General features: G+C 31.7%; 1 protein-coding gene across 1 annotated transcript; it reads left to right on the top strand.

Moving 5' to 3' along the window:
- Nucleotides 1–1,456: 1,456 nt before the first annotated feature.
- Nucleotides 1,457–19,807, top strand: LOC149572563 (uncharacterized protein At4g15970-like). The gene is made up of 4 exons (XM_089815854.1): nt 1,457–1,462; nt 2,781–2,906; nt 18,863–19,216; nt 19,325–19,807. Exons 1-4 carry the CDS (start codon nt 1,457–1,459, stop codon nt 19,805–19,807), a joined length of 969 nt encoding a protein of 322 aa, XP_089671980.1.
- The last annotated feature ends 7,543 nt before the right edge of the window (nt 19,808–27,350 follow it).

Here is a 27,350-nt window from a genome sequence, read left to right as displayed (position 1 = left end):
CAAAATTAGATGACTACCATAAGAGGAACTAAACTACCAAGGATAATTGACATATACTCCAATAAAAAACTTCAGAAAATAGGGTTGCAAGATGAGTGTTGACACATAGATATTTCCATATTGTGTATGTGTCCTTAATCAAAATAGTTCACATGGATAGGGACTTAGATAATTTGGTGACTAGGCAAGAAAATGAAGTTGAGGCTTCTAGATGGTGGGGTGATGTGGTAGATCCTTTCACCCTAAGTTGGATGAGGAGATATATTAAAGGAACTATAGTTTGGAAGTATAGTTGTTTGGAGATACATGTCTATCAGGGCATTGGGAATAGTGGCATCAGACAAAAATCCTCTTTCAATTATGTCTTGATAGATGTTCATACTCAGTTTGAATGCTCCTAATTTAGAACAGGCTAAGAGTATGCTAGAAAAGGTTGTGGAGTCTGGCTTTACACCTACCAGCTACATTTTCTTAAAAGTTTCCAAGGCTTTTCAAATAGATCCATTTTGTGCAGAGTCTGTAATCATCATAGTCCATGAAACTACATTTCTTTGAGGCATTTCATCGCATAGTTCAAATGCCTTGTGCATGCTTCTACATTTTGCATACATGTTAACTACTACACTTCCTACTATAATATCTAAACATGCTCCACTTTTAATTATGTTTTGATGGACAAGTCTACCTAGTTCCAAAGCTCCACTTGGGCACAGGTTGGGAGAGTGCTGGCAAAGGTCAAGGAATTTAGTTTTACACTAGCCACTTGCATCAACTTAAAAGTGTGCAAGGCTTTTTCAACAAACCCATTTTGCGCATACCCTGCAATCATTGCAGTCCATGAAACCACAATTCTTTGAGGCATTTGGTCAAATAGTTCACTTGCCTTATCCATTCTTCCACATTTTGCATACATTTCTACCAATGCACTCGAGGTGAAAACATTTTACAAAATTCTCCTATCCCTTATGCTTTGATGGATGTCCATAGCCTCTTCGTAAGCTCTCATTTTGGCATAGGTTGGGAGTACACTGGCAAATGTGGACTAGTTGGGTTGAAGACCTGCTTGTTGCATTTGGTAAAATAGTGTGAGTGCCTCCTAAGGAAACCCTTGTCTTCTATACATTGCAATTATCACATTCCATGAGACGTTGTCTCATTCTTCCATGTGATAAAACTCTTTATGAGCATCTCCCAAATTCCCACACTTGGCATACATATTGAGAAGCTTATTTCAAAAACTTGTTCGTGCAGCAAATGCACATCCCCTCTAGACAATGAAAGTATGGATTATTTTTCCTTGTAAAGGGGTATCCTTGACAATGCAAGTCTGCAATAGTTGAAGATAAGTCAAAAAGTCTTCAGGGGGGGTTGAGTGTAGTAAGAAGAATGTACAACACCTCTTTCAACTGACCCTTTCTGTATAGTGTTGTGAGATTGAGATGAACTGCTTATGGTGATGGCGGTGACATTTTATGATTGTAATTGAACCCCACAAAGTGAACATTTCCATTCAATCTACATCTAACTAAACGACATACCAACAATAAGCATTTCACTTTCCAATGCTAAATTCAAATCCATATCCTCATCTTCTAAACTATTTTGTTCAAAGAAGCAAAGAAACCCTGGACTATAGAAGATGCAGAGTGTGGAAATGATTTTGTGGGATTTAAATTTATGAGGAGCATGTTTCAATCAATTCGATACCACCATTTTACTATTTTTATTTTTTATTTATTTTTAAATGATAGGATAATTTGAGCGTCAATAAGAGATGCATATAAATATTTTAGCATTCAGTTATAGAAGTAAGGAAAATCAAGTTACAACATATTTGAACTTGGGTTTTCCTCCTTTGAATTCAATATTTTAACAAATTAAACTCATCTATTCTAAGTCATATATAACAATCTCCAAAGCCCAATTTTGGTTTTCACTATATAATTTTAATAGTTGTTATTTCAAGTTCTGAATGATGTATGTATCGCTTCATTGTCTAGCAAGCATTACTGGTCCATCTTTATGTAGTCTTACATATTTATGGTGTGGGAATGGGATTTAAATGATTTGAAGTCTCATGTTTAGGTGATGATCGGGTTGACTATATTGAGTCTAAAATATTAGAAGTAAGATCTTGTGCAAAAAATTACAATAAAGAACTCCTTTCTAGTTCAGTTCAAAAGATTTGGAATATGGTTGAGGAATTTTAGAAATCACTTAGAGATTTGGAATATGGGAAAAATGAATTAGTGATTAGTATTTTCAGGGCTCTAGAATTCCTCTCAAAGGCATCTACTCAATGTGTGAAGCAAGAATGGGACTTCTTTGTAGCAAATGCTGCAAAATGTAGACATTTTATTTGGTTTTCTTCATTGGAACAAACTTTTCTTATTTTTTCCTACATATTTCTTATTGTACTTAGGTAATCTATTGATGTGATCTTATGATGCTCTGTCCCACTATCCCTTTCATATGAGTTCTCTTTGAATGAAATTCAGATTGGTTGGTAACCCTTTTGGTAAGTGAAGCTAGATTGTTTGTTGTAGTTGTGACCCTATTCCATAAGAGGAAAAGAAGGAACTTTGTAGGAGCTGCCAGATGGTATTACTTGCTACAACTTCAGCCTTGAAGTTGGCTCTGATGTATCAAAAAAATTCTCAAGTTAGGATCTTGACTTTACTCAAATTCATGCCAAACACAAGGCTTTATAATGCTTAAAAGTTTTAAGAGTGTGTGTGGTTGATGATGCTTAGTGACTAATAAAATGGTTTCTTTTGCAGAAATTTTTTAAGATCATTGAGACTCTTACTTCTGGAGATTTCATTATGGTCAATGAGTTGAAGTGGCTGACTAATTGTACATACAGTATTGGTGTACGGATGTTCAACAATAAGCAATTTGATTTGGTAAAGTAGATGGGTCTTGTCAAAAGTTGTTCAACTATATAAACCTTATATCTGGACTACTTCAGATAATGGAGATAAATTTATATAAACAATTATATCTATTATGTCAATTTCAATAATATCAATAATGCTCTTAGAATAATAGAATCAAATTTAAGAGGCAAGAAGTTTGATATGTTTTTGATTCATCTCTTTATGCATAAATGTCCATTTTTTCCATGTTGTATCAAGTAATTGTTTCTTATCCTAATTTGCAACCTTTTAAATATTTGCAAAGATAAAGTTGGAGCAGGAGAATTTTTCTTCTCAAAGGTATCCTCTGATTGTAAAGCATCCATTCCATTATCTATTTGCAGAGATTTAAAAGGTTGCAAATTAAATGGCTTCGATAAGAAACAATTGCTTGATACAACATTAAAAAAATAATTGACCAAATATTGGTGGAAATTTTGACCAATTCTTGATAGTTTTCTACCAAGAATTGGTCAAAATTTCCACCAATTATTTAAAAAAAATTGTGCAAACATTGGTGGAAATTTCAACCAATTCTTGGTAGTTTTCTACCAAGAATTGGTCAAAAATTTCACCAATTCTTAAAAAAATCAACCAACCATTGGTGAAAATTTCGACCAACAATGACAAATTAAAGCTAGCAAAAATTAAAAAAATTTCGATGAATGTATTGGTTGAAATTTCGACGAGTAAAATTCTCATGAACTACTTGGTCAAAATTTTGACCAAAATTCATCGAAAATTGAGTTCAAATTTACTAGTGAAGGCAATTCCGATTTCACAATTTCAAGAATAGGGTTTTAAGGCATCGTCAATTTCACAATTTTGCATTCAAGATGGTTCTATCTATTCATTGTCTCTAGTTCACAAGACTAGATTTCTTGGCATTCTACTTTCACAATCTCGTATGCTATGTCTATTCATTAGGTTGACTTAGCAAAGATTTTCCTTCTGAAGATATCTTTTCAAATTCTAACAAAGGGAAATGAGCATTTAAGGCTAAGTGCATTCTTAGATGTGATAATCTCTTTGCATTTGTGTGTGTGATCTACTAAAGGGATTTTAATGCAATTACTAGTCGCTATTGAGTGAGGAAATTATAAGGAAAAATTCTATCAGAATGTCCTTGTATTACAAATTTGTTGTTCTATTTTTTTGAAGGTTTTAAAGACTCTTCACTATGGGACTGCTCATTCAAGCATACAATGATTAGAATGGCCCAAAACTAGTCATGAAGCTAGATTTATCACTAGCGGAGGAAGACCAACTTCATGTTCTCAACATGTACACACCAGCCTAAGATTTGTAGAAGAATTACACTAGCTATGTAAGTGATGTGCAAGAGATGGAGCTTGAAGAAGATAGAGCCAAGGTCAGAGCCATCTAATCTTATTCAAAAGACCTTCATGGAAAATAGAATTTTGAAGAAATCCTTGATATGATTTGAGAATTGTGATATTTTATTCAAAAGCTTCTTTAAAAAGTTATCATTGTAAAAAAAATTGTGAATAGTTGCAATTAGAAATTAGTTAGTTTTTTTGTAAAGGTTTGAAGCTATTTTGTACCCTTTCATTTTATATAAGAAAGGGTACCAAGACCTAATAGATAGGAATATAGAGATACAAAGATACAAATATATGAATGTGTAGCATACATATAGACATTGCAACCAATCACCACCCAATTGTACTTATTTTTATAATTAATAAAAATAATCTATTTCTCTTCTAAAGTTTGGGAATAGATCATAATTGTTGGTATTTGAAAATCGTCTTCTTGGATTTACATTATTGTTGATGGATTGAAATTGAAGAAATAAAATCCTTGATAAGCATAATCTATGCATGGGTTTTGTGTAACTAGTCTTCACTACTATTGGAGTTAAATTCAATTAACTAGAGTTTTATAATATCAAGTTCTTTGTCCAATAATTGATAGATGTGTGCTTGTCTCCAACTGATTGGATGATTGCAACAAACATTATTATTGACTCTATTCTCCCATCAAGAAAGGATTGGTATTTTATTTTTTCTAAGGAAAAGTGCAATTTAATGGAAGGTGAAATTCTTTGCCTCATTCTCTTGCTTGCATATATCGCTTCACATTTTAATTTTCAAGAATACTATCACATGGTTTCTCCTTCAGAAAGTACTTTCCTACTCAAGATTATTACTCTTATCTCTCCTCTATAAGAGTTGAGATAAGAAGATACAACCACCTAGGTTTTGCAGAGCTTGAAGGGTGAGGGTTGAGCAAATATATTTCCAACCTTCTTCGTTCACCAAAATTGTGTTGATTTTCTAGCATCAAGCAGACAAGGCTTGTAGGTTTTCAACCAACATTTTTTATAACCAACAAATTGGCATTTCTATTAGGGAAAGTTTCTCACAATTTTAATTGTGAGGTTACCCAAAAAATTCTTTTTAGTTTTGTAGATCAAAGAATGAATAATACTTTGTTCAAAGTGTACTCTAATGGAGAAAGGGACTTAAACAATTTATCATTATTTCTCTTAAATTTATGTGGGGAAGGAGATCTATCCATTCTAGAACTAAATACCTTCAATACACTCGCAAGAAAAGGAGCAGAAAGGACAACAAAATTGTTGACATTTCATTCACAAGATACAAGAAGTTTGCTGATAGAGAAAGGGAATTGTATGCTAATGATCAAGAGGATCTAATGACCAAGGAGAGGAAAAAAAATTTCACAATGTGGGTTCATTTCTTAATCAAGAACAACAGGAAACTCATCATGTAGATGATGAGATAGACGAAGAAGAGGGTGAGGAAAATGAAGATTCACAAAAACTCATTGAGGCTCTTCAAATCTTATTATGTCCTAACAAAGAACCTAAAGACCTGAACAAGATTCCCAGTGAATTATTGGAAAGAGCAGGGATCAAGAAGGATGACATCATTGGTCCAAAGCCTATGAGAGAAAAAGGTGAGTCATCTAAGTTACTCTGCCTCATAGAAATGAAAGTTCTTCATTTAACATTATAAGGCCTCATATATAGAAGGAATATCAATAAAATGCATAGAAAGTGATGGATCATTAGAAATAATAACCATGTCATCATTTAAAGGTGCCTCGTGAGGAAGGGAGTAATCCATATCCTTATCTAAGGGTTTAGTGCAAATAGTAAGATCATCTAAAGAAGGAAGAAAGCATACATTAGAGGAGGAATAATCATGACTCAAGAATTTTCATGAGGGACAGAATAATAAATATTCCTATCCAAGGGCTCATCCCAAATAGTAGAATTATCAAGGTTAGAACATCGTAAATCTCTAAAGGTTGATCAACATCATCTTTGAAAGGATTTCCCTTTAGAGGGGGAGAAGGATCAATGCAAGGGAAAATAAATTTCTCATCGTATGTGTGAAACTAAATGTCTTGAAGATCATGAATGAAACTTGAAAATAGAGATAGCAACCCCATTGAAAGGAAATGCAATGACTATGAAAGAAACTAGATGCATTTTGTTTTTCAAAATGCAAGTATATGAAATGAAATCTATATGAAACAATGAAAAAGGAGATCTAAATACCACTAATGAAAATAATAACATACAAATTAGATCTAGAAATACCAAAATGAAATCTAACTCCAAAAATCAAAAAAAGGAAATCTCATAGGTCAGCTTTACCAAATATGTGTTGGGGGAATGAAATTAATCCACCCCAACAAAGTTAATAAAGGGGGAATACCAAGATCCACCTCTTAAGATAGGTTTGATCACTATAAAAGGAATTATTTGTTCATAATCTAACGCAATAGGATAAATTACTTGGATTTACTTCCCTCTCACCTCCACCTTAAGAGGGTTTAAGCTTGAGTAGATATGCAATATAAGACTAAAATATAAAAAGACAAAGATGATAAAGTGAAGATGATATATACCTCACAAGAAAAACCTTAAAATGGGCTACTAAATGACCTTCAAAAGGGTTGAATCCTACTATTTGGACTGAAAATGGAAGGATATACAAAATCCAAAAAAAAATTCAATGATTTGGTAGGGGCCACTTTCCCCTAATCAAGGGTGACTTCCACATGAGGGTGATAGTTTCCATAAGGGAGTAGTATATCTCTAATAACTTGTGTCTGAACTTGATTTAATTTTTGCAATTCTAACAAACAACAAAAAGTGTATCTAAATCTGCAACCTTTTTATCTTTTCCAGATCCAAAACCTACAAAATAAAGGGTTTTTGGTTTTTTGGTTGGAGGGATTTTCCTTGATCAAACCCTAGTTTAGGAATTAACCTTGAATTGAGATAGAAAATAGAACATTCTAACAAGTAGAAGAAGTAGATCTAACATGAAGTAATATAAATCTAAGAGTATTCTCTTGAATTTGGTATGTAAATGCAATAGCTTTGACACAACTTAAAAACCCTAGGAAATGAAATCAAAATGAAACCAAAACCTTTGTGAATGAATATGCTCGAAATTTGTCTTAGGAATGAATGTAGATATTTGAGAGATTAATGTAGAAGATACACCAAAGGATCTTGAATGTATGAAGAGAGATCTTGAAAGTTGGAAATACTATATCTTTCATAAAATCTTTTAATGGCTTGAATGCATGAATCCTTGATCTTTAATTGAGAGATTCCTTGAATGCTTGAAGAATGCTTAAGTGTTTGATATTTTGAGAAATTTAGAGCTTTGGCATGGATGATAGAATTCTTGTGGATGCAAAATGGAGTAAATGAATGTGTTTATAAAGGGATTAGAATTAACTTTCTCTTGCATGCTAACTCACCTAGAAGTTAACACCCTGGATCAATCCATACACAAAACTCAGGACTCAAACCCAAATAGGGCCCAAGAAGGGATGCACTATGTTCTTGATTTTCCCATTAGGAATGTACTACATCCTTTATTGGGAAAAGATGCACTACTTCCCTATTAACCAAGACCCAAAACCCCTGAGACTCCCTTAGGTTCCCAAAAAAAGTCTCAAATCCTAGAAAGTGGGTGTAGAACTTGAGATAGAGTTATTATGGTGTAGAAAATAGATTTTGAGTTATTTGATGAAGGAAAAGGAGGAACTAGGTAGCTAGATCCTTCATCGAGCTTTTTATTGTAAACATAGGAGTTTTAAAGAGGATATATTAGGTCTTATCCTAATTCTACCTAGGAGAAAGGAGAAGAAAGGGGAGGAATACAATTTAAATGATAATACCATATTAAATGGGTGTTAAAATATCATTAAATTAAGGTGCTTCTAATTTAAGATGGTATACTTATTATTAAGAATGTAGTATTATGTTATTTCCACCTCTACTGGGTCAAAGAATACATTTTGATTCCTTGATGTTCATTGAATAAGGATTCTATTTGTCCAAAGTTTACCTTATCCAACTCAATTACTCTAAATTCCTCTCAATATCTTGGAGATCAGTTTGGGGAATCCTTTTTTGGGCCCTCAAGTTCAATGTTATCACTTGCAAGAAGTTCAAGGAGCGTTTACACTTCAATTTGTATAAAATAGTGTCTTTTCATCTCGTTACTTTGAGGGCTTTTATTTTCCTTGTGAACCTCCCCTATATCTTCCAAGTTATCTTTTATATCTATATCTTTCTTGTTCTCATATTCCAAGTTATGTCACTTTATTAATTTGTCTCTAGCCTCACTATGAACCATTTGAAATTTCTTCATCATATCACTTATGATGACCATATTTTATTCAATATTTTGAACTATCCTTTTTTCTCTAGGTGGTTGACATGCTCTTTCATTTGAACTTCCTATTGCTCAACCCCAACTTCCTTGATAAATTCCCCTACTACTTTTTCAAGGATTGCATCTCTTAACTTTCTTATGTCTTCTTTAATGTTTTCCTTGGTTATGGAGTTTCTTCCTTCACAATTTGTTCCTTGTTTAAATTTGTCACTATTCCTCTAATTCAGTCACTTTAAATTCTTCTACAATTTATCCTTATTATATATACTAATATTCATTTGCAAATTGTGGCTTCTTTGGAGAAAAATCAATGGTATTTCCTCTAGCATTGGGGTCCATTTCTATGTTTATCAAAACTTTGATAGGTTCGTTCACATTCTTGTGATAATCTTCCAGATCTTGACATTTATATCCTCAAAATTTGAGTCCTACATATGTAGTATTAGGTTCCTATGCGACATTGAGTGGACTTACCATCCCTATCATTTTTTGTTCTGAAAGTATATACGTTGTTAACAAAACCAATGTAATTATCTAGTTTAAAGTGATGAATAGAGTTATTTGTAACAATTTTCAATGGTTTTAAATATAAGGATTCCATTTGGGATTCAATAAGGAGTTTAACTGAAGAGCTCTTCATAAAGTTAGTTTCTACTTCTATAGCTCCTCCTACCAAATTACCTAATTGTAGCTCATAATCTTACTTTGCAACAATTCAATGGGGAAACTGTGTATGATAACCTATTTGAGAATTACCTCTTTTGAGAATGTGAGGATTGAAGTTTGGTTTTCATTGAAAGAACTTTAAACAAAATCCTTCATAGAAAATCAATGATTCATTTAACATTGAGTTTTTAAGAGAGATATCTTTACAATCTAGATGTAGGAAGTTATTATTTTGGCTATTGATACTTATGTAGTTTTTAAGGTCTACATACAACCACTTCATAATATTATTCATTGATGGTCTAATAAACTACTCTAGAAGGCAAAGATATTGTGCTTTTCACAATGGTGTAAAAAGACTTTTGTATATGTATTGCTTAGAACCACCATTGTTTCTAAAGGACCAACCTTCCTTTCATCATCACTAATTAATGTGGTTGAATGCTTTTTCATTTGAAAGAGAGTACGGGTTTGCAATAATTATGTGTTTTTATGCCCCCAAACTTTAAGTCTTGCATTGAGAGAGATTTTCTCCTCTAAATTCTTTTTTTTTTTAATTTAGTTTTCTCAATGATTTCATTATTGTGTTTGGTTGATCAGCCAATTTGGGGGTGATTGGGGAGTTAATGTTGTGAACTATCGAATTGTATTTACACTTGGGTTATAAATAGTGTTCATTCCTAGTTCCTTTGTTTTGGCATTTGCCTACACCTACCCACTCTTCTTCACCTTGGAGGTTATCCCTCAGTCTAGACCTCTCTATATGTAGATTTGAAGTTTTTTTTTTCCCTAAGAGGGAAAAGACTTCCTGTAGATGGCTTCTCTCCCATTTCCACCATGTGGAAATCACAACAATTTTCCATTTGTAGATGGACTGATTTGGGCTAGGTGTTGGGTCTATATGCAAATCCAAAAGGTCTTTCATTTCTTTTTCCCTTTTATTATTGTTTCCCTCCAACTTGTAACGACTTTTCAATTCTTTTGAGTCTCTCTCTATATTTTTTTTATTGGAGGCTTATTCTAGATATCATATATTTGAAGAGTTGGATCTACAGCAGTGAAATATTAGACTTTGACATTAATAAGAGATCTTCCCTGCAATGTGGACATAGCCAAAATTTATGGTGAACCATGATAAATTTGTGTTTGTGTTTTTCTTCTTTCTTGTTGTTATGTTCTTTCACTTTTCACTTTCAGCAAACTTCACAATTGGTATCAAAGCTTGGCATAGTTGCAAGGATCAATTTTGATGTTTGAAAATCTAGAGTCGTGGAAGATTTTGCAAACTTGCAAGAATTCTTAAGAAAAATTTATTTTTTTGGAAAGTTCAAATGCATTCATTGCTAGTCAAGCAAGACTTGTCGATTGCAATTGGAGGAAAAACTAAGAAACTTGCCACAATGAAGGATGAAGACTTGGAAAAGATTGATGAGAAGGCGATGGTGAAAATATTTCTTTTATAAACTTCAAAGAATGTACAAAATGACATTGGTTGTAAACAAAAATTATTATTATGAAGAAGTTCTACAAGCTAAAAATGAAGGAAGGAACTACGATGTCAAATCATATAAATGATTTGAACACTTTGTTATGTCAAGCAACCTCAGTTGGCATGAATCAAGATGATGAATATAAATCTATCATCTTGTTTAGTTCCTTACCCGACAGTTGGGATCCCATAGTTACAATAGTTGGTACTTCAAACTCCTCAAAGAGAAAGTTGGTCTATGATGAAGTAGTGGTCACCCTACTTAGTAAGGATATGAGAAGAAGAAACAAGGAATCCTTATCCAGTGAAACCTTCATAGAGGTCAACACCAAAACTAGAGGAAAAAGCCACAATAGGGGGAGAACCAATCATCATAGAAGATCAAAATCACCTAGGCACTTGAACTCAAAGGAAAGGAAAGGAGGAGACTACTAGTTTTGTGGAAAAAATGGCCACATGAAGAAATATTGTAGAGGTTATAAAATAGCACAAGAACGAGTTCTGAAAAGTGAAGCCAATATAGTCTATGACAAAGATGATGGTGTATTAATTTTATCTACAACCAAGACTACTTCAGCCTCTTGGGTTTTGGATTTTGGCACATCATTTCATGCATCTCCATGTATGGAATACTCCTCAAATTATCAAGAAGATAAGTTTGGTGAAGTTTATTTAGGTGATAATAAGACATGTGAAATAGTATGCAAAGAAGATATTTTATTGTCTTTGAAAGGAGGCGTTAAATGATTATTAAAAGATGTGTCTCATGTTCCACAATTAAAGAGAAATTTAATTTTCATAAGTTAGCTATATGCACAACCTATTTTTTCACGTCTCTAACCAATTCATGGAATGTCACAAAAGGATCCATGTTAGTTGCAAAAGGAGACAAGATTGGAAGTTTATATATTGTAGAAAATGTCAATAAAGTTGGGGCTTTCATGACAATTGTAGATAGTAATTCAAAATTATGGCATCAAAGGCTTGGTCACATGAGTAAAAAGGGCTTTGTTGTTATGCATAAAAGGGATATATCAGGGCTGAAATCTATTGACTTACAATTTTGTCAATGTTTCCTTTATGGAAAACATAAGCGAGTTAGCTTCTTGAAGACCGTGCATGGAAAGAAAGGCACTACCTTGGCCTTAGTTTATTTCGATGTGTTCGGACCTACTGAGGTAAGCTCCATTGGAGAAGAAAACTACTTTATCACTTTCCTTGATGATTGCACAAGAAAGTTATGGATTTACATGTTGCATAATAAATCTGATGGTTTCAACAAGTTTAAATTTTTGAAGGCTTTAGTTGAGAATCAGATTGGTCACAAAATAAAGTTGTTGCAAATGAATAATGGCAAAGAGTTTAGTTCATTGGCATTTGATTCCTTTTGTGTAGATAATGGCATCCATAGAATCAAGATTGATCCATTAACTCTACAAGAAAATGGAGCAGTAGAGAGGATGAATAGAACAATCCTTGAGAGAGCTCATTGTATGCTCTCTAATGTTGGTTTAGGAAAGGAGTTTTGGGCAAAGGCATGTAATGCGACAGTCTATCTAATCAACCAACGTCCACCTTCTTAGTTGGACTTTGGCATACTAGAGGAAGAGTGGTTGGGAAAGAGAATCTCATATTGTCACATCCCAGTGTTTGGTTATGAAGCTTATGTGCATGTTTGAAAGGAGAAAAGAATGAAGCTTGATCCAAAATTAGAAAGAGGAATCTTTGTGGGTTATGGAAAAGATCAATTCGGTTTTAGAATTTGGGATCCAATTGGGAAGAAAATTATCAGAAGTAGAGATGTATTCCTCAATGAAAAAAATGTTCCATCCTTCAATATAGAGGAAAAAGCGTTATGTGAATTTGCAGCAAAAAAATGCAGTTAACTCAACTAGGGCTATAAAGTTGTTTTTGTAGGGGACGACTATTTTGTGATTTACATGTGTGCATGAAGCCCATCCATATTTTTCTTTTGAGGATGCCTATTTTTAAAATATCAATGTGTTCTTAGGATAGTGGTTTACATATTTCATGTAGCAATTTGCATGTGTTTCATAGTAGTTCATATAGTTTGCATTGTAGATCACCATCATTCACAAGTAGGGATTTGTAAAAAAAATGTATTTTTCAAATGATTCTTAATAAAAAGTATCAAATACTATTAAATATATTGTATTAACTAATTATTTTTAATGAAATATGTATCATAAGCAGACATTGACTTTGCTAAATATTAATGTTTATTATAAAATATAGAAAATCAAAATATTATTAATTTATTTTTGTGCAAAGAGGTCAAGGGACATATTTCTACTAGAATTAGGCAAGATAATTTTTTGAAATCATTAATATATATTTAAACATCATTGATTGTCACTAACTTTAATTATTTTTAGATTTTTATAAAATTTAACAAATGAAATAATTTTTCTTTATTGATGAGAAGAATTTATATATATTTTGATTTGCATCTTTTTTATAATTATTTATATTTTTCTATGATTTATCACCATAGAAATGATTTCACCAAAAGTATTAATTGAGTCTAGCTTCCTTGGTTTTTATTAAAATATAAATATAAAAAAAAATATTAAATATTATTAAATATCTTATACTAGAGGTCTAATTTGATAACCCCAATCTATATCATCTATAGAATATTATTAGTTCCTGCCATGCATATGGCGGTAACTATTGCCAAGGCTTCTTGCATAACTGGTGATTAAATTTTGTTGGCAACATCCAATCAAAAATAAGATTTCTATCAATTCTTGTTAAAGCCTATGTTAATGCTATGTTTGAATTAAGGAAAGTGCAAGTTTTTTGAACCTAACATATATTAAGATGTTTTTTTAATTATTCGATTAGGCTAGAAATGGTGTAACAAAACCATCAAACCAAAATTACACATTTCAAAGCAAGAGAAGGCATGTTTCCCAAGAACTTTGTCAGTATTTTGCAAGAGATTAGGTTTCAAAGGTGTTATGCTGTAGAAGGAGAGGTTTTCAAGATATCAAATGTAATTCACTAACAATAATAAATGTCTATTTGCAAGGAAGAAATCACATTTTCTTTTTGAGATTTCATAGCAAGTGTAAGGTCTTTGTAGGATAATCTACAACAAGATAGTGCTGATAAATTGTGGTGGGAATGTGGCATCTCCAAAGAAGTTATTTGTTATAACATTTTAAGATTTCATTTATTGTCAATAGATTCAAGTGACATCTATGCAGAGGATCATTTCATTTGGTCTGAACTCTACGTATTTTTCATCATCTAAGACAATGTGTGGAGATTTTTTGGTAATCCCTTTCCATTTTATTTGTATTGTTGTTTCACTTCACTTCTAGAAAGATATGGGTCTTAAAAATTTCCTCCTCTTCAATCTTCCATGAAATTTTTGTATTTCTTTGACTTAAATTGTAAAGCTTCTCACATTTCTCTTAAATATTTTCTATAGATATGACTTTGTTGTCTTTCAAATTCCAAAAATTCTAACATATTAAATGGAGATTATTTTATAGCATTGAAAGATTTCAAATAATTTATAGACATTTCAACTTATGTGGGCTGACTGCGAGCGTCATTCTCCTCTAAGGATTTATCACAAATAGAAACAGAAATTATAGCATTGAATTGATGGTAAAATTGTACATTCCCTTCCCTTAAGATTTTTAGTCCTTTTGAATATTTTTTAGGCAGTGATTAAATTTCCTCTATCCTATAATCACATTGTTTTCATAATTTGTATACCCCTATTCTTAATGTTTATAGTCCAAATATTGCAAATGTTTTACAGATGATTTTATGAGCAACCACTTTGGCAGGCTCTTATTTGCTCTACAGATGGTCACATAGGCCCTCAAAATTATCAATGCTAGAGAATAGGCCAATGGTCATTCTTGTGTATAGGCCTTTGTTCAGTTTATAATAGCTTCTAATCTTTTATTTGATTCAAGTTACAACTATATTATTATGTACAAGGATTTATTTGGTCAATTTCTATGTTTAGTTTACATTGTTGTCCATATCTATTTCAAATTTGTTATGTACATATCTACAAAAATTTCAAATAAAAATTGTGTTCTTTTAAGAAGCAAGCAACTATACAATTAGTCTATTTTCTTGCAACTTAACACCTTGAGGCTTGCTTCCACACACTCCCATTTGCAATGGACATTTACACTAAACAACAAAAGGGAAGGAAAAGTAATATTCTGTTACACCCCCAAACTTTAAAGCTTCCATTGAGAGAGCTTTTCTCCTCTAATTTCTTATTGTTTTCATTTACTTTTCTTGTCCTAGTGGTGATTCATTGTACTCTCGAAAGGGAGGTCATAAATTTAAATCCCACTAGGGGGTAGGGTATGTACACCTCGTTCATAGTGCAGTTAGGTACCTCTTGTAAGGAGTATGAGGTAGTCACATACATTGTCATCATATGTTAACACATACACCTATGGTTGGTGTCATGGACTATAAAATTGACTTTGCTTTCCTTTTCGACGATGAACATGATTTTGTTTGGTTGATTAGCCAATTTGGAGGCGGTCGGGGAGTTAATGTTGTTAGCAATTGAATTGTATTTACACTTGGGTTGTAAATAGTGATCAGTCATGGTTCCCTTGTTTTGGCGTTTGCCTAAACTAACCCACCCTTCCTCACCTTGGAGGTTATCCCTTCGTCTAAAGCTCTCCGTATGTAGATTTTTCATTTTTTTTCCTAGGGGCAAAAACTTCATATAGATTGGCTTCTCCCTCATTTCCATCACGTGGGAATCACAATAATTTTCCATTTGTAGATGGACTGATTTGGCTAGGGTTGTAAAGCTATTTTTGTAGGGACAACTACTTTGTGATTTACATGTTTGCATGAAGCCTGTCCATATTTTTTTTCGAGGATGCCTATTTTTCAAATATTGTTGTGTTTTTAGGATAGCTGTTTACATATTTCATGTAGCAATTTACATGTTTGTCATAGTAGTCTGTATAATTTGCACTATAGTTCGCATTTATAGATCTTCATCATTCACAACAAGGGATTTGTCAAAAATTGTGTATTTTTCAAATGGTTCTTAATAAAAAGTACCAAATACTATTAAATATATTGCATCAACTACTTTTTTTAATGAAATATGTATCACAAGTGGACATTAACTTTGTTGAATATTAATGTTTCTTATAAAATATAAAAAATTAAAATATTATTTTAATTTTGTACAGAGAAGTCAAGGGGCATATCTCTTCTAGAATTATGTGGGATAGTTTTTTTGGTACTCATTAATATATATTTAAAAATCATTAATTGTCACTAATTTTAATTATTTTTAAATTTTTATAAAATTTAACAAATGAAATAATTTATCTTTTTTGATGAGAAGTGTATTGTATTTTAATTTGCATCTTTTTGATAATTATTTATATTATTCTATGATTTATCATCATAGAAATTATTTTACTAAATGCATTAATTGAGTCTAGCTTCCTTGATTTTTATTAAAATATAGAGGTCTAATTTGATAACCCCAATCTTTATCATCTATAGAATATTATAAGTTATAATTAAGCCGATAGGCTTAGTGTGGGAGCTTTGCTCCGAGAATTTAGTTTTTTGACGAAAAAGTTGTAAGACCACCTTGGTTTTATGATTTTTCGATCATGTGAAAAAAAACAATTATTAGAATTTGAACTTTTCTTTTTTATGATGTGAAAAATCTATTATAGATTTAACTTTCCTTTTACTATTTCTTAAGCTTATTGGAAAGTTTCCCATTTTCCTTTCTATTGGATAAGTTTCAAAAAATTTCACCATTTCTATAAAATATTTAAAATAACTTATGTTGAAATCATATCAAATCTAAAAACCTTGTAGCTTTCAGAACAACAAGAATTGTCTATACATCTTTTTGTTTGCAGGATCACTAAAAGACCTCTTAATTTGCAGAATGATATTCTCTTATTCAAATTATTAGAATCCAAGAATGTTGTAATTAAATTTTCTTTATTAATTTCAATAATATAGGTTTAGTTTTGAGCATGAATGAGTTTTCTTTACAGTTAGAGCATAGAGGATGGAGGTTGAAGATTTGAAGGGACATGTATTAATTACATGCAAAATACCGTGGGCCAAATGTTTGATAATTTTGTTTTGAATTTAAATGATTGTTACATAAGATTATATAATTTTAGTGTGAGTTTCATTGTGAAGATTAAAGGCATGTTTGTTTGTCTTTGTAAAGCTATCAGAAAGTTTATATAATTGTAGTTTGATTTTTCATTTTAAAAACTCAATGCATATTTTATATAATTTTAATTTAATTTTTTTTTCAAAGTAAAATATATGTTAATCACAATATTTTTGTTCAAATTTTGTCAAATTTATATATATTTATAATTTTAATGTGATTCATCATTTGTGAAATTCCACTTATAATATGTATAATTGATTTTTATTTACAAGTTAAATACATGTTATTAATTTTTTTTATTAGATGAAAATTTAAGGAACATGTAGCAATTGCATGCAAAATAGTGGGTAATGATTTGATAAATTTTTTTTGAAGTTAAATAAATGCTACATGTCATTTGAATTTTTTATATATTAAAAGTATTTTAAATGCATTTTGTGAAATTCAATTTATGTAATAAACAATTTTTATTTGATTTTTTAATTTAGAAGTTAAATGCATTAATGATAATTTCTTTCTTACTAGATTAAAACTAGAATGGACATGTATGTATTAATTGCATGCAATATAGTATGGGCTAAAAGATTGATAATTTAGTTTTGAAGTTAAATGCATGTTACATATAGTTTTAGATTTTTTATATATTAAATGTGTTAAATACATGTTATATTTAAGTTTATTTTGATTTTTTCTTTGTAAAGTTAAAATGTATATAATTCTCCCGTGAGTGTTGAAATGTATGTTTATTTAGTTTTGGTTTCATTTTTCTTTGTAAAGTTATTGTAAGTTTATAAATTTGAGTTTTATTTTCCATTTTATCAAATTTAAATAAAATGTGTATATATAATTTTAGTATGATTTATCTTTTGTGAGTTTAATTTATGTTATATTATAATTTTAATTAGATTTTTTATTTAGAAGTTAAATAAATTTTAATCATATTTTTTTCTTTCTTATGTGTACATGTTGATTTGTAGTGAAAATATGATTATATAATTTTAATATGATTTATCTTCTATAAAATTCAATGTATGGTTTATATATTTTTTTATTAATTTTTAAAAGTTAAAAGCATGTGAATCATAACTTTTTTCTTCATGTGTATATGTTAATTTTTATTGAATTTAAACAAACCTAACTTAAAATTATTCTAATTTTCTTTTGTAGATTACAGTATACCACTTTCAACACTACTAACTAAAACATTTATGCAGATTTACACTATTTACTATTATGTTTTAGGTCATATGTTAACAATATGATTTCTAATTGTACTTCTCAAATAAGATATTTGCAATTTGAATAATATGTTTTTTTATTCAAATATATGTCTAATATAAGATCAAACGCCATAAATTTGAAGCACAACAAATAAAAATTATTGAAACAAGTATTGATTAAAAAATATTATATTTCTTTACTATTCCTTTTAACTTATTTAGTTGGCAAGTTACGTATGTTCTGTGTTAAACATTATACTAAATTGTCACATTGCACACAATGGTTTATGTTCACACTTAATGAATGAGTATTTTTGTTTACTTGTAATATTTCTTATGTTTTCTTACTTTAAATCTTTCTAAATATGTCAACTCAACACAATATATTAAATTTGAATTACTATACTCAAAATCTAATAATAAATTGATATATCTTCTCCGTAGCAACATAAAACATATTCTTTTCTTTCCATTCAATTAGAAAAATTTCTCCTATCGACTAATCGTTGCATGTACATAGACGCAACTGCTAGTTAATTACTTTGATGAAATGTTCACATTGACTTTGTAAGCCCCAATGTTGAGTGGACATTACAAAATATCAAATATGTATAACACTATTCTATTGTAAAATACGAATGATTCAAACTATGTTAAATAGGATTATGTCGAATTATGTTAAATAGGACGAGCTGGCATTGGCTCTAGGCAAGGCTTCCATGGCGAACAAGACGGTGATAATAACCACAGTGAACGCAGCTTGGATGAAGCCTGGCGGCATTTTTGAGTTGTTTATGAAGAGCTTTGAAATTGGGGAAGGAACAAAACCACTGTTAAACAATCTGCTGGTGGTTGCACATGACGAAAAGGCATTCAACGCCTGCACACAAATTCATCCGCACTGCTATCGATTGAAGACTGCAGGAGTTGATTTCTCAGGCGAGACATTCTACATGACGGAGGATTACTTGAAGATGACGCGCTCTAAAATCCTCTTTCTCACCAATGTGCTATGCAGAGGCTACCATTTTCTTTTCTCGGTGGGTTCTTTTCCTTTCCTTTTCTGAAATCAATTGATACACTGATTTATTTGGGCTTTATCAATTTTAATTTTGTAGTTAACTCGGTAAAGTTCCATTCTTGCGCAGGATTCAGATATATTATGGTTTAGAAACCCATTTCAGAGATTTTCAATAGATGCAGATTTTGAAATGTCAACTGATAGATATTTTGGTGATCCGTATGAAATGAGAAATTGGGAGAACACTGGATTCATGTTGCTCCGTTCGAACAACAGGACTGTTGAAATGGTGGAGATGTGGAACAATTGGACGGAGAGTAGGCCTTCCTTGAATGACCAAGATGTGTGGAATGATATAAAGTTGTCTGACAATATTTCTGGACTAGACCTGCGACCACGCTTCCTTGATACACAGTATTTTAGTGGGTTTTGCGAATCTGGCACGGATTTGAGTGTGGTGTGTACAATGCATGCAAATTGTTGCAAGGGATTGAAGGCCAAGGTTCATCATCTCACAGAAGCTCTTGAAGACTGGACATCTTTTCAGTCCGGTGGATTGAATGGCACAAATGTGCATTGGAGAGTTAGGGAGGAATGCATACGTTCTTGAAATCCACAAAAGTCTCTTTTGTTTTTTTGGGTTTTTTTTTTCGCTATTTGGTGTGAGGGATTCAAATAGAAATCAAGGTAACTCGTGTATAATATATACATGAAAATATTTATGTAAATATTCTAAATTTCTTGAATAACATTTGGAAACCACAATTTTCCCTTTGATTTAGAACTTTATAGCATCATGCAAATTGCTATCTGATGTTCAGTTTTGGTAGGTTTCGAGCATCTTGTTTGGAAGAGGCGTGTAAGATGGATTGTTCTAAAGGGACTGCATTAAAGTAGAGAACTGAAGTAATATTGAATAAATTGAATGAGTCTGGGAATTGAGTACATACTCCCAGAATAAATATAAGAAATCAAAGTTGACTTTAGATTAGAGACAGAGATTTAAATATAGGCCCTGTTTGGTTACAGCAAGAACTAGCGCAGAATAGGGTTTTGAGGGCCAAAACCTAGTTATGGAGGAAAAACATGGCGTTTGGTTCATCAAATGCAGAACTAGGTTTCAGTTTTTGTCTACCAATTTTGCTCAAAAATTGGAAGAAACATCTTCCAGGAAATAGGTGGAGTTGAAATGAAAACCCGAAGTTGGGTTTTTATGAATGCGTTTGAATAAATCGTCGAGTCTGCAGAATTCGCCTTAGGTTTTTGGAAGAACAAATTGGGTTTGTTGTGTTGTTTTTGGAAGACGAGGGTTTGTGTTATTTTCATGCTCTGTTGTGCGAAGGCGAGGATTTTTGGTTTGCTGGGTTTGTTGGGCTATGGCCATATCGTTTGTTGGGTTGTGGCCGTGGCGTTTGTTGGGTTGTGGCCGTGGCATTTTCTGCAATTTTTTTGTGGCCATGGCTAGGGTTTCTCCGCTTTGAATGGCGGCGATGCCTTTGAACGGTTCTCTTCTCCCACCCACCTTTGCATACTAGATTTTTTTTGGGCTTTTTTGGTTTATTCAAACGTAACAGTCTGTTGCAGGTTTGCTTAGAAAAATAGTTAAAATATATGCTCAAGAATGAGTTTCAGTATGTGCTCACGCCATTTAACTCTGATTACTTGTATATATCATAATTACATTTTTATTTTTTTGTACTCATAGCAATGAAATTTACAAGTATATCAATAGCCTTTATCTACACATAGCTAACTTATACATAGTTTATCATGGTTCTATTTCTATCTGCTATCTACTTAGCAATTTAGTCAATATATGTGGTAATTATTTGTTTCAAATCTATTTTTAAAATAGTCAATATGTGCTCACTAATAAATTGTAGTATAGTGTTGTGAGAGATCAATACCAGTGAAATGAAAAATTAAACTTTTTAACAGTTTCTAGCTGTTTGTTTCAAATCTGTTTAGCAAAATAGTCAATATGTGCTCACTAATAAATTCCAATATAGTGCTATGAGAGATCAATACCAATGAAATGAACAACCAAACTTTGTAACAGTTTCTTTTCAGTAATGAGTTTTAGTATACTGCTATAAGAGATGAATGCAATACCATTAAATAGAGCCAAGTCATAAACTTGTGCTCACTAAAAAACTTCTAGTATAGTGCTGTGAGAGACCAATACCAGTGAAATGAACAACTAAACTTTGTAACAGTTTCTTGCTAGTAATGAGTTCTAGTATACTACTATGAGAGATGAATGCAATACCATTAAATAGAGCCAAGTCATAAACTTGTGCTCACTAATAAATTCCAGTATAGTGTTGTGAGAGATCAATACCAATGAAATGAACAACTAAACTTTGTAATAGTTTCTTGCCAGTAATGAGTTCTAGTATACTGCTCTGAGAGATGAATGCAAATGAGTTCTAGTATACTGTTGTGTGAGATGAATGCAATACCATTGAATAGAGCCAAATCATAAACTTGTGCTCACTAATAAATTCCAGTATAGTGCTATGAGAAATCAATACCAGTGAAATGAACAACTAAACTTTCTAACCGTTTCTTGCCAGTAATGAGTTCTAGTATACTGCTGTGAAAGATGAATGCAATACCATTAAATAGAGCCAATTCATAAACTATGTATGGATCAACTATGTATAGATCAATGACAATCATGGCTTTTATCTATACATAATCAATATGTGCTTAATAATGAATTTCAATATGTGCTCATGTGATTACCTATATATATATATATATATATATATCATAGTGCCAATCAAGAAAACGTGGCAATCATGACTTTTATCTATACATAGTTGACCTATGCATAGTTTATCATGGTTCAAATCTTGTTTAGCAAAACAATCCAATATATGTTGTAACAGTTTGTTTAGAATCTATTTAACAAAATAGTCAATATATGCTCACTAATGAGTTCCAGTATAGTGTTGTGAGAGGTCAATACCATTGAAATGAACAACTAAAATTTGTAACAGTTTCTTGCCAGTAATGAGTTCTAGTATACTGCTGTGAGAGATGAATGCAATACCATTAAATGGAGCCAAGTCATAAACTATGTATGGATCAACTATGTATAGATCAATGGCAATCATGGCTTTTATCTATACATAATCAATATGTGCTCAATAATGAATTCCAATATGTGATCATGTGATTACCTATATATATTATAGTGCCAATCATAATAGCAAAACATGGCAATCATGCTTTTATCTATATATAGTTGACCTATACATAGTTTATTATGGTTCAAATCTGTTTAGCAAAACATTCCAATGAGTTCAGTTTATTATGGTTCAAATCTATTTAGCAAAACATTCCAATGAGTTCCAGTATAGTGTTGTAAGAGATCAATGCAGTACCATTAATCAAAGTGAATCATGCCAATGAAATGAACAACTAAACTATGGATATATCAAGTATGTATTGATCCATGCAAAATCATTCAACATACTTATGAGGTCATAAACTATGTATAGATAAAATCCATGATTTCAAACTATGTATAGATCAATGCAGAAAGAAACTCTATTCCCACTACCAACAATGCTACTTTTCATCTTCTAAAAGATGAGCCTCAGTTTCAGTGGACTTGATGGTTTATTAAAACACATTCATAAAAACCCAATGTAGTGCCTACCCTCGTTCACATCTTTTCTAGACATTGTTGTTATTATCAGACTATGATAGACTAGTTTTATGTTGATGGATTATTGGTATTGTTTTGACACTATTAGACATTATGTTATGGATTCAGTGGTTATATGATGAGATCATTTAGATTTTACATTTCATGCATACATGATGATCATTATACTATTTTCAGTTATTATTGATGATTAGATGGATGGTTTATTATCTTATGTGTTTTATTATGGATACTTACCCCATACTTGCATGTGTATGGTGTGTGTGTTTTCTTATTGTATGGCATTTCTGATGTGGTTAAGGAAGGGAGTTGTAGTCACCTGCTTAGTCAGGATCTACACAATGCACCACTTCCTATCATTGTCTGTTTAGCTTAGCATTATATATATATTGTATGTACATGCATGATTTTTCTGCAGGTTGCAGGTACCGGGTATCGACTTCCCTAAATTGCCAGGATGAGCGTACCCTATTATACTATCTCAATGATAAGAGAAGGGAGATAAATTCTCAAGTCCAAATCCCAAACCTTTAACCAATTGTCCTAGTGAGGTAGGACAAGTATCTGGATATTTTACCCAACGAATGTGTTGGATGACATGATTCATGATTTTTAACCCTTTAGATTGATTTTGAGTGATTTGCTCTATGATGGGTTTTCATATTTTATCTTGGAGGTCTATGGTGCATTTTCTATTAATTAAGTCTTAATAAATGGATTTAACTAATAAATTAATTATTTGAAAAAATTAATATAAAATATCATGTTATTTGATATTTTGATTATAATTAATTGAATGGAATTAATTGAGAAAAAAATGAATTTAAATAAAAGAAAATTAGAAATTAAAATTAATAATAATAATAAAATAATAATAAAGTAATAAATAAATAATAATAATAAAAGTTATAAAATTAAAATGAAAGTTATAAATATTTAAATAGAAATTATATAAAAAGTGAATTGGAGTTATAAGCTTGCATGAGAATTAATGCACTTCTCTATTTCTCATGTGTCAACAACACGGGGGTTTGTGCATCAATTAAGCACATGGTGTCTACAACCCTATGGCTCATCTTGAAGGTTGGAAAAGATCCATGCTTAGTTGGTGACACCTTCCAGCTGTTTTTAGAAGCATTCTAGATGTTTCCTGAAAGCTCTTTATATTGAGGCATTCATAAAAGCTTAGACATAGCGTTGGAAGAGCAATTGGAGCATTGGAGGACTCGGGAATTTTGAAGAAGGGAGGAGCTTGCTCTGCGGATTTTTTAAGGAAGAGCGATTTAGCATCAGAATCTGGGTAGATTCTTGTGATTTTACTTATGCTATTTTTGCATCACGCATTCCTTGTCTTCTTCGTGTCTTCAATATGTCTTCTAAGAAGTTTCATATTTATATGCATTCTCAATGTGGGTAGATTAATTTAATTGGAGAAATTTATATGCATTCTATAATGCAAATATCTTATTCTTAATTGTAGATATAATCTGTGGAAAAACAGAAAAAATAAATAAATACATGGTTATATGTTCAGATATGCATACATATACATATATATAAATATATATTTATATATATGCATATGTATATTATGGATCTATTATAAAATCTGAATATATATATATATATATATATATACATACATACATACATACATACATACATATATATACCTATGTATATTTATATATAATGCACCGAATTGAGGGATTAATAAAATCGCAGTGGGAGAATTTATTAATTCGCATTGCAATTTATATCGCATGGAACAAAGTATAGTATATATTATATGCCCTGGGCATGTTTCGTTCCCCGTGCTGGCGGAAGGCAGAGACCTGCCGTTGCAAGTCTACGGCGATAAGAGTTGGGGGGGGGGGGTGTTTAATTGATGTTTATGTTATGCAAAAAAAAAAAATAACATTTATGTTAAAAACGTTTATATGCAATCGAATTCTCATTACTATGTAATATGAAGTCAATCGAAAATTGTTAATTTGATTTTATGAAAACGTATATATATATATATATATATATATATATATATATATATATATATATATATATAATATGTAAATATGTTATTTAAGTTATTATTTGATAATGACTTATATTGATGGTCTAATGATGCTATTGATGGTTGGGAGGAACTGTGCACTTAGTTTATTATGTTGTTCTTTATGATGGATGTATATGTTCTCTATGATGTTGTATCATGTGATTATCTCTACTTTGATGTATCATGGATTAGAATAGGATGATGTACCTTATTCTATGTATGTATATTCTTTTGAGCTTGTCATACCCTGTGACATGTACAGTGGATGAATGAGCATTTGAAATGTAATGTATAAACATTGGACTTATCATTATTATTTCATGTGGAAGATGTACTAGATGGATTCATGTATGTAATTCAACGTTAAGGGATCTTGAAGAATGTAATCTATTATGTATGTTATGTTTACTTTCATATGGACAATGCTATTGCTTTCGTTACTGTGCATAAGTTATATGTGATGTTTACTATCAGGAAAAAAAAAACAAAATTGTTTCTAAACTTAGTGAAAATTTTAGGTTAATTCTTTGGATCCCTTGGTGGGGCATTACACCCAAATTCATGTTATAGTTTGTACATGTGTATGTGTACATACATACATATGTGTCTATACATTTATACATGTGTGTACATGCATACATACATACATACATTCATGTGTGTGTACGTACATACACACATACATACATGTGTGTGTACGTACATACATGCATACATGTGTGTGTATGTACATGCATACATACATGTATGTGCACATATATATACACATACATGTGTGTATACATATAGACAAATGGATTCAGTATTATGCTTTGATTGGTATAGATAGATTACATGGAGTAGAATGACACATTATTGTAATTTGTTCATTATGGGCTTATGATCCTTAGTAGTTTGTACTCCTTGTTGTATTTGAATAAATAATTGACTTCTTAATGTGATGAGGCTAGCAAATAATCATGTTGTATCTCGATAGGTGATAGTTGATATCTCATAACTGATAGTGTTTAAATTGTCTACGTTTCAAGTCACTGATGAATCCTATGGAGAGTATAGAGGTTTAAGGAAGCATAGTTAGGAAGACCACATACACCCGCATTCTCACAATTCTTTTTTCTTTTGTTGTCATAGCCAAAGTATTGGTAGCTCGAGAAGGCAGTCAAATGGGTAAACGAATAAGAAAAGGAAATTCCTTTTGTAGAGACATTATGCATTCGAATGAGGTAGATTGTCATGATAAGATTCGAATGAGTAGGGCAGCCTTCTTTTCTCTAGCTCATATTTTGAGGCTGAAAGGAAGCTTGAGAGATATGATCCACTTGAAGTTAGAGGAAAAACTAGTGATGTTCCTCCACACCATTGGGCACAATCTAAGGAACCACAAAATTGCCCATAACTTTGGGCACTCAAGAGAGACAATCAGTTGGTACTTCCACAAGGTTTTGATGGCTGTCTTAGCCCTTCACAGAGATTACTTCATAACACCTAGTCCAGGCACTCCACCTGAAATTAGTGGGAAGGATCATTTTGAACCGTTCTTCAAGGTAAATCACACATTGTTACAAGTTTATTGTCTAGAATGTTGTCTTTATCTTATTATTACTTGAGTATACATTTGATCATTGTATCATATCCCATAGGATTGCATTGGAGCCATTGAAGGAACCCATATTCCAGTGTGAGTCAATGTCGACATACAAGGTAAATATCATGATAGAAAAGGGAACCTATCACAAAATGTTATGGGTGTCTGCTCCTTTGATTGTAAGTTTCAGTATTGCCTTGCTGGTTGGGAAGGCTTTGCTGCAGATAGCTGTGTTCTAGCCTCAACTGTATCCAGATTAGATCCACTTGTAGTTCCCCCTAGTAAGCCAAATCACATTTTAGTATACTCAAGATTATGTTAAATGGTTCAAGTATTGACAATATACTTTCTTTATGTACGAAAATATTATCTCGTAGATGCTGGATATCCAAATGCACCTAGATTTCTCACTCCTTATCGGTGTACACACTACCACTTGAAAGAGTGGTCAAGAGAGAACCCAATAAACTCTGCACATGAGTTGTCCAACCATCGACACTCCTCTCTTAGAAATGCAATAGAATGTACGTTTGGTATTCTGAAGTAGCATTTTCCAATCTTAAGACAAGCAATGTCTTATGATATCATGACACAATCGTATATTGTTTTAGCATGTTGCATACTTCACAATTTCATTACGATAGAGGATGGCCTTCCATTGGAAGAAGTTATTGAAGAGGAAGATGATTGTGATGGGATAGAGGTACCACTTCTTGAGACATATGGGTTGTCTCAAGATGATAGAAATGAGTGGGCCCAATTTCGAGAAGATATAGCAAGTAGGATGGGGAAGATTATAGATCTTGAGCATAAATGATTTATTAGAAGGCAAT

The sequence above is a fragment of the Cupressus sempervirens genome, chromosome 2, assembly GCF_028749045.1.
Source record: "Cupressus sempervirens isolate cs-2001-9-10 chromosome 2, ASM2874904v1, whole genome shotgun sequence".
Taxonomy (NCBI): domain Eukaryota; kingdom Viridiplantae; phylum Streptophyta; class Pinopsida; order Cupressales; family Cupressaceae; genus Cupressus; species Cupressus sempervirens.
This window is presented reverse-complemented; position numbering and strand designations above follow the sequence as displayed.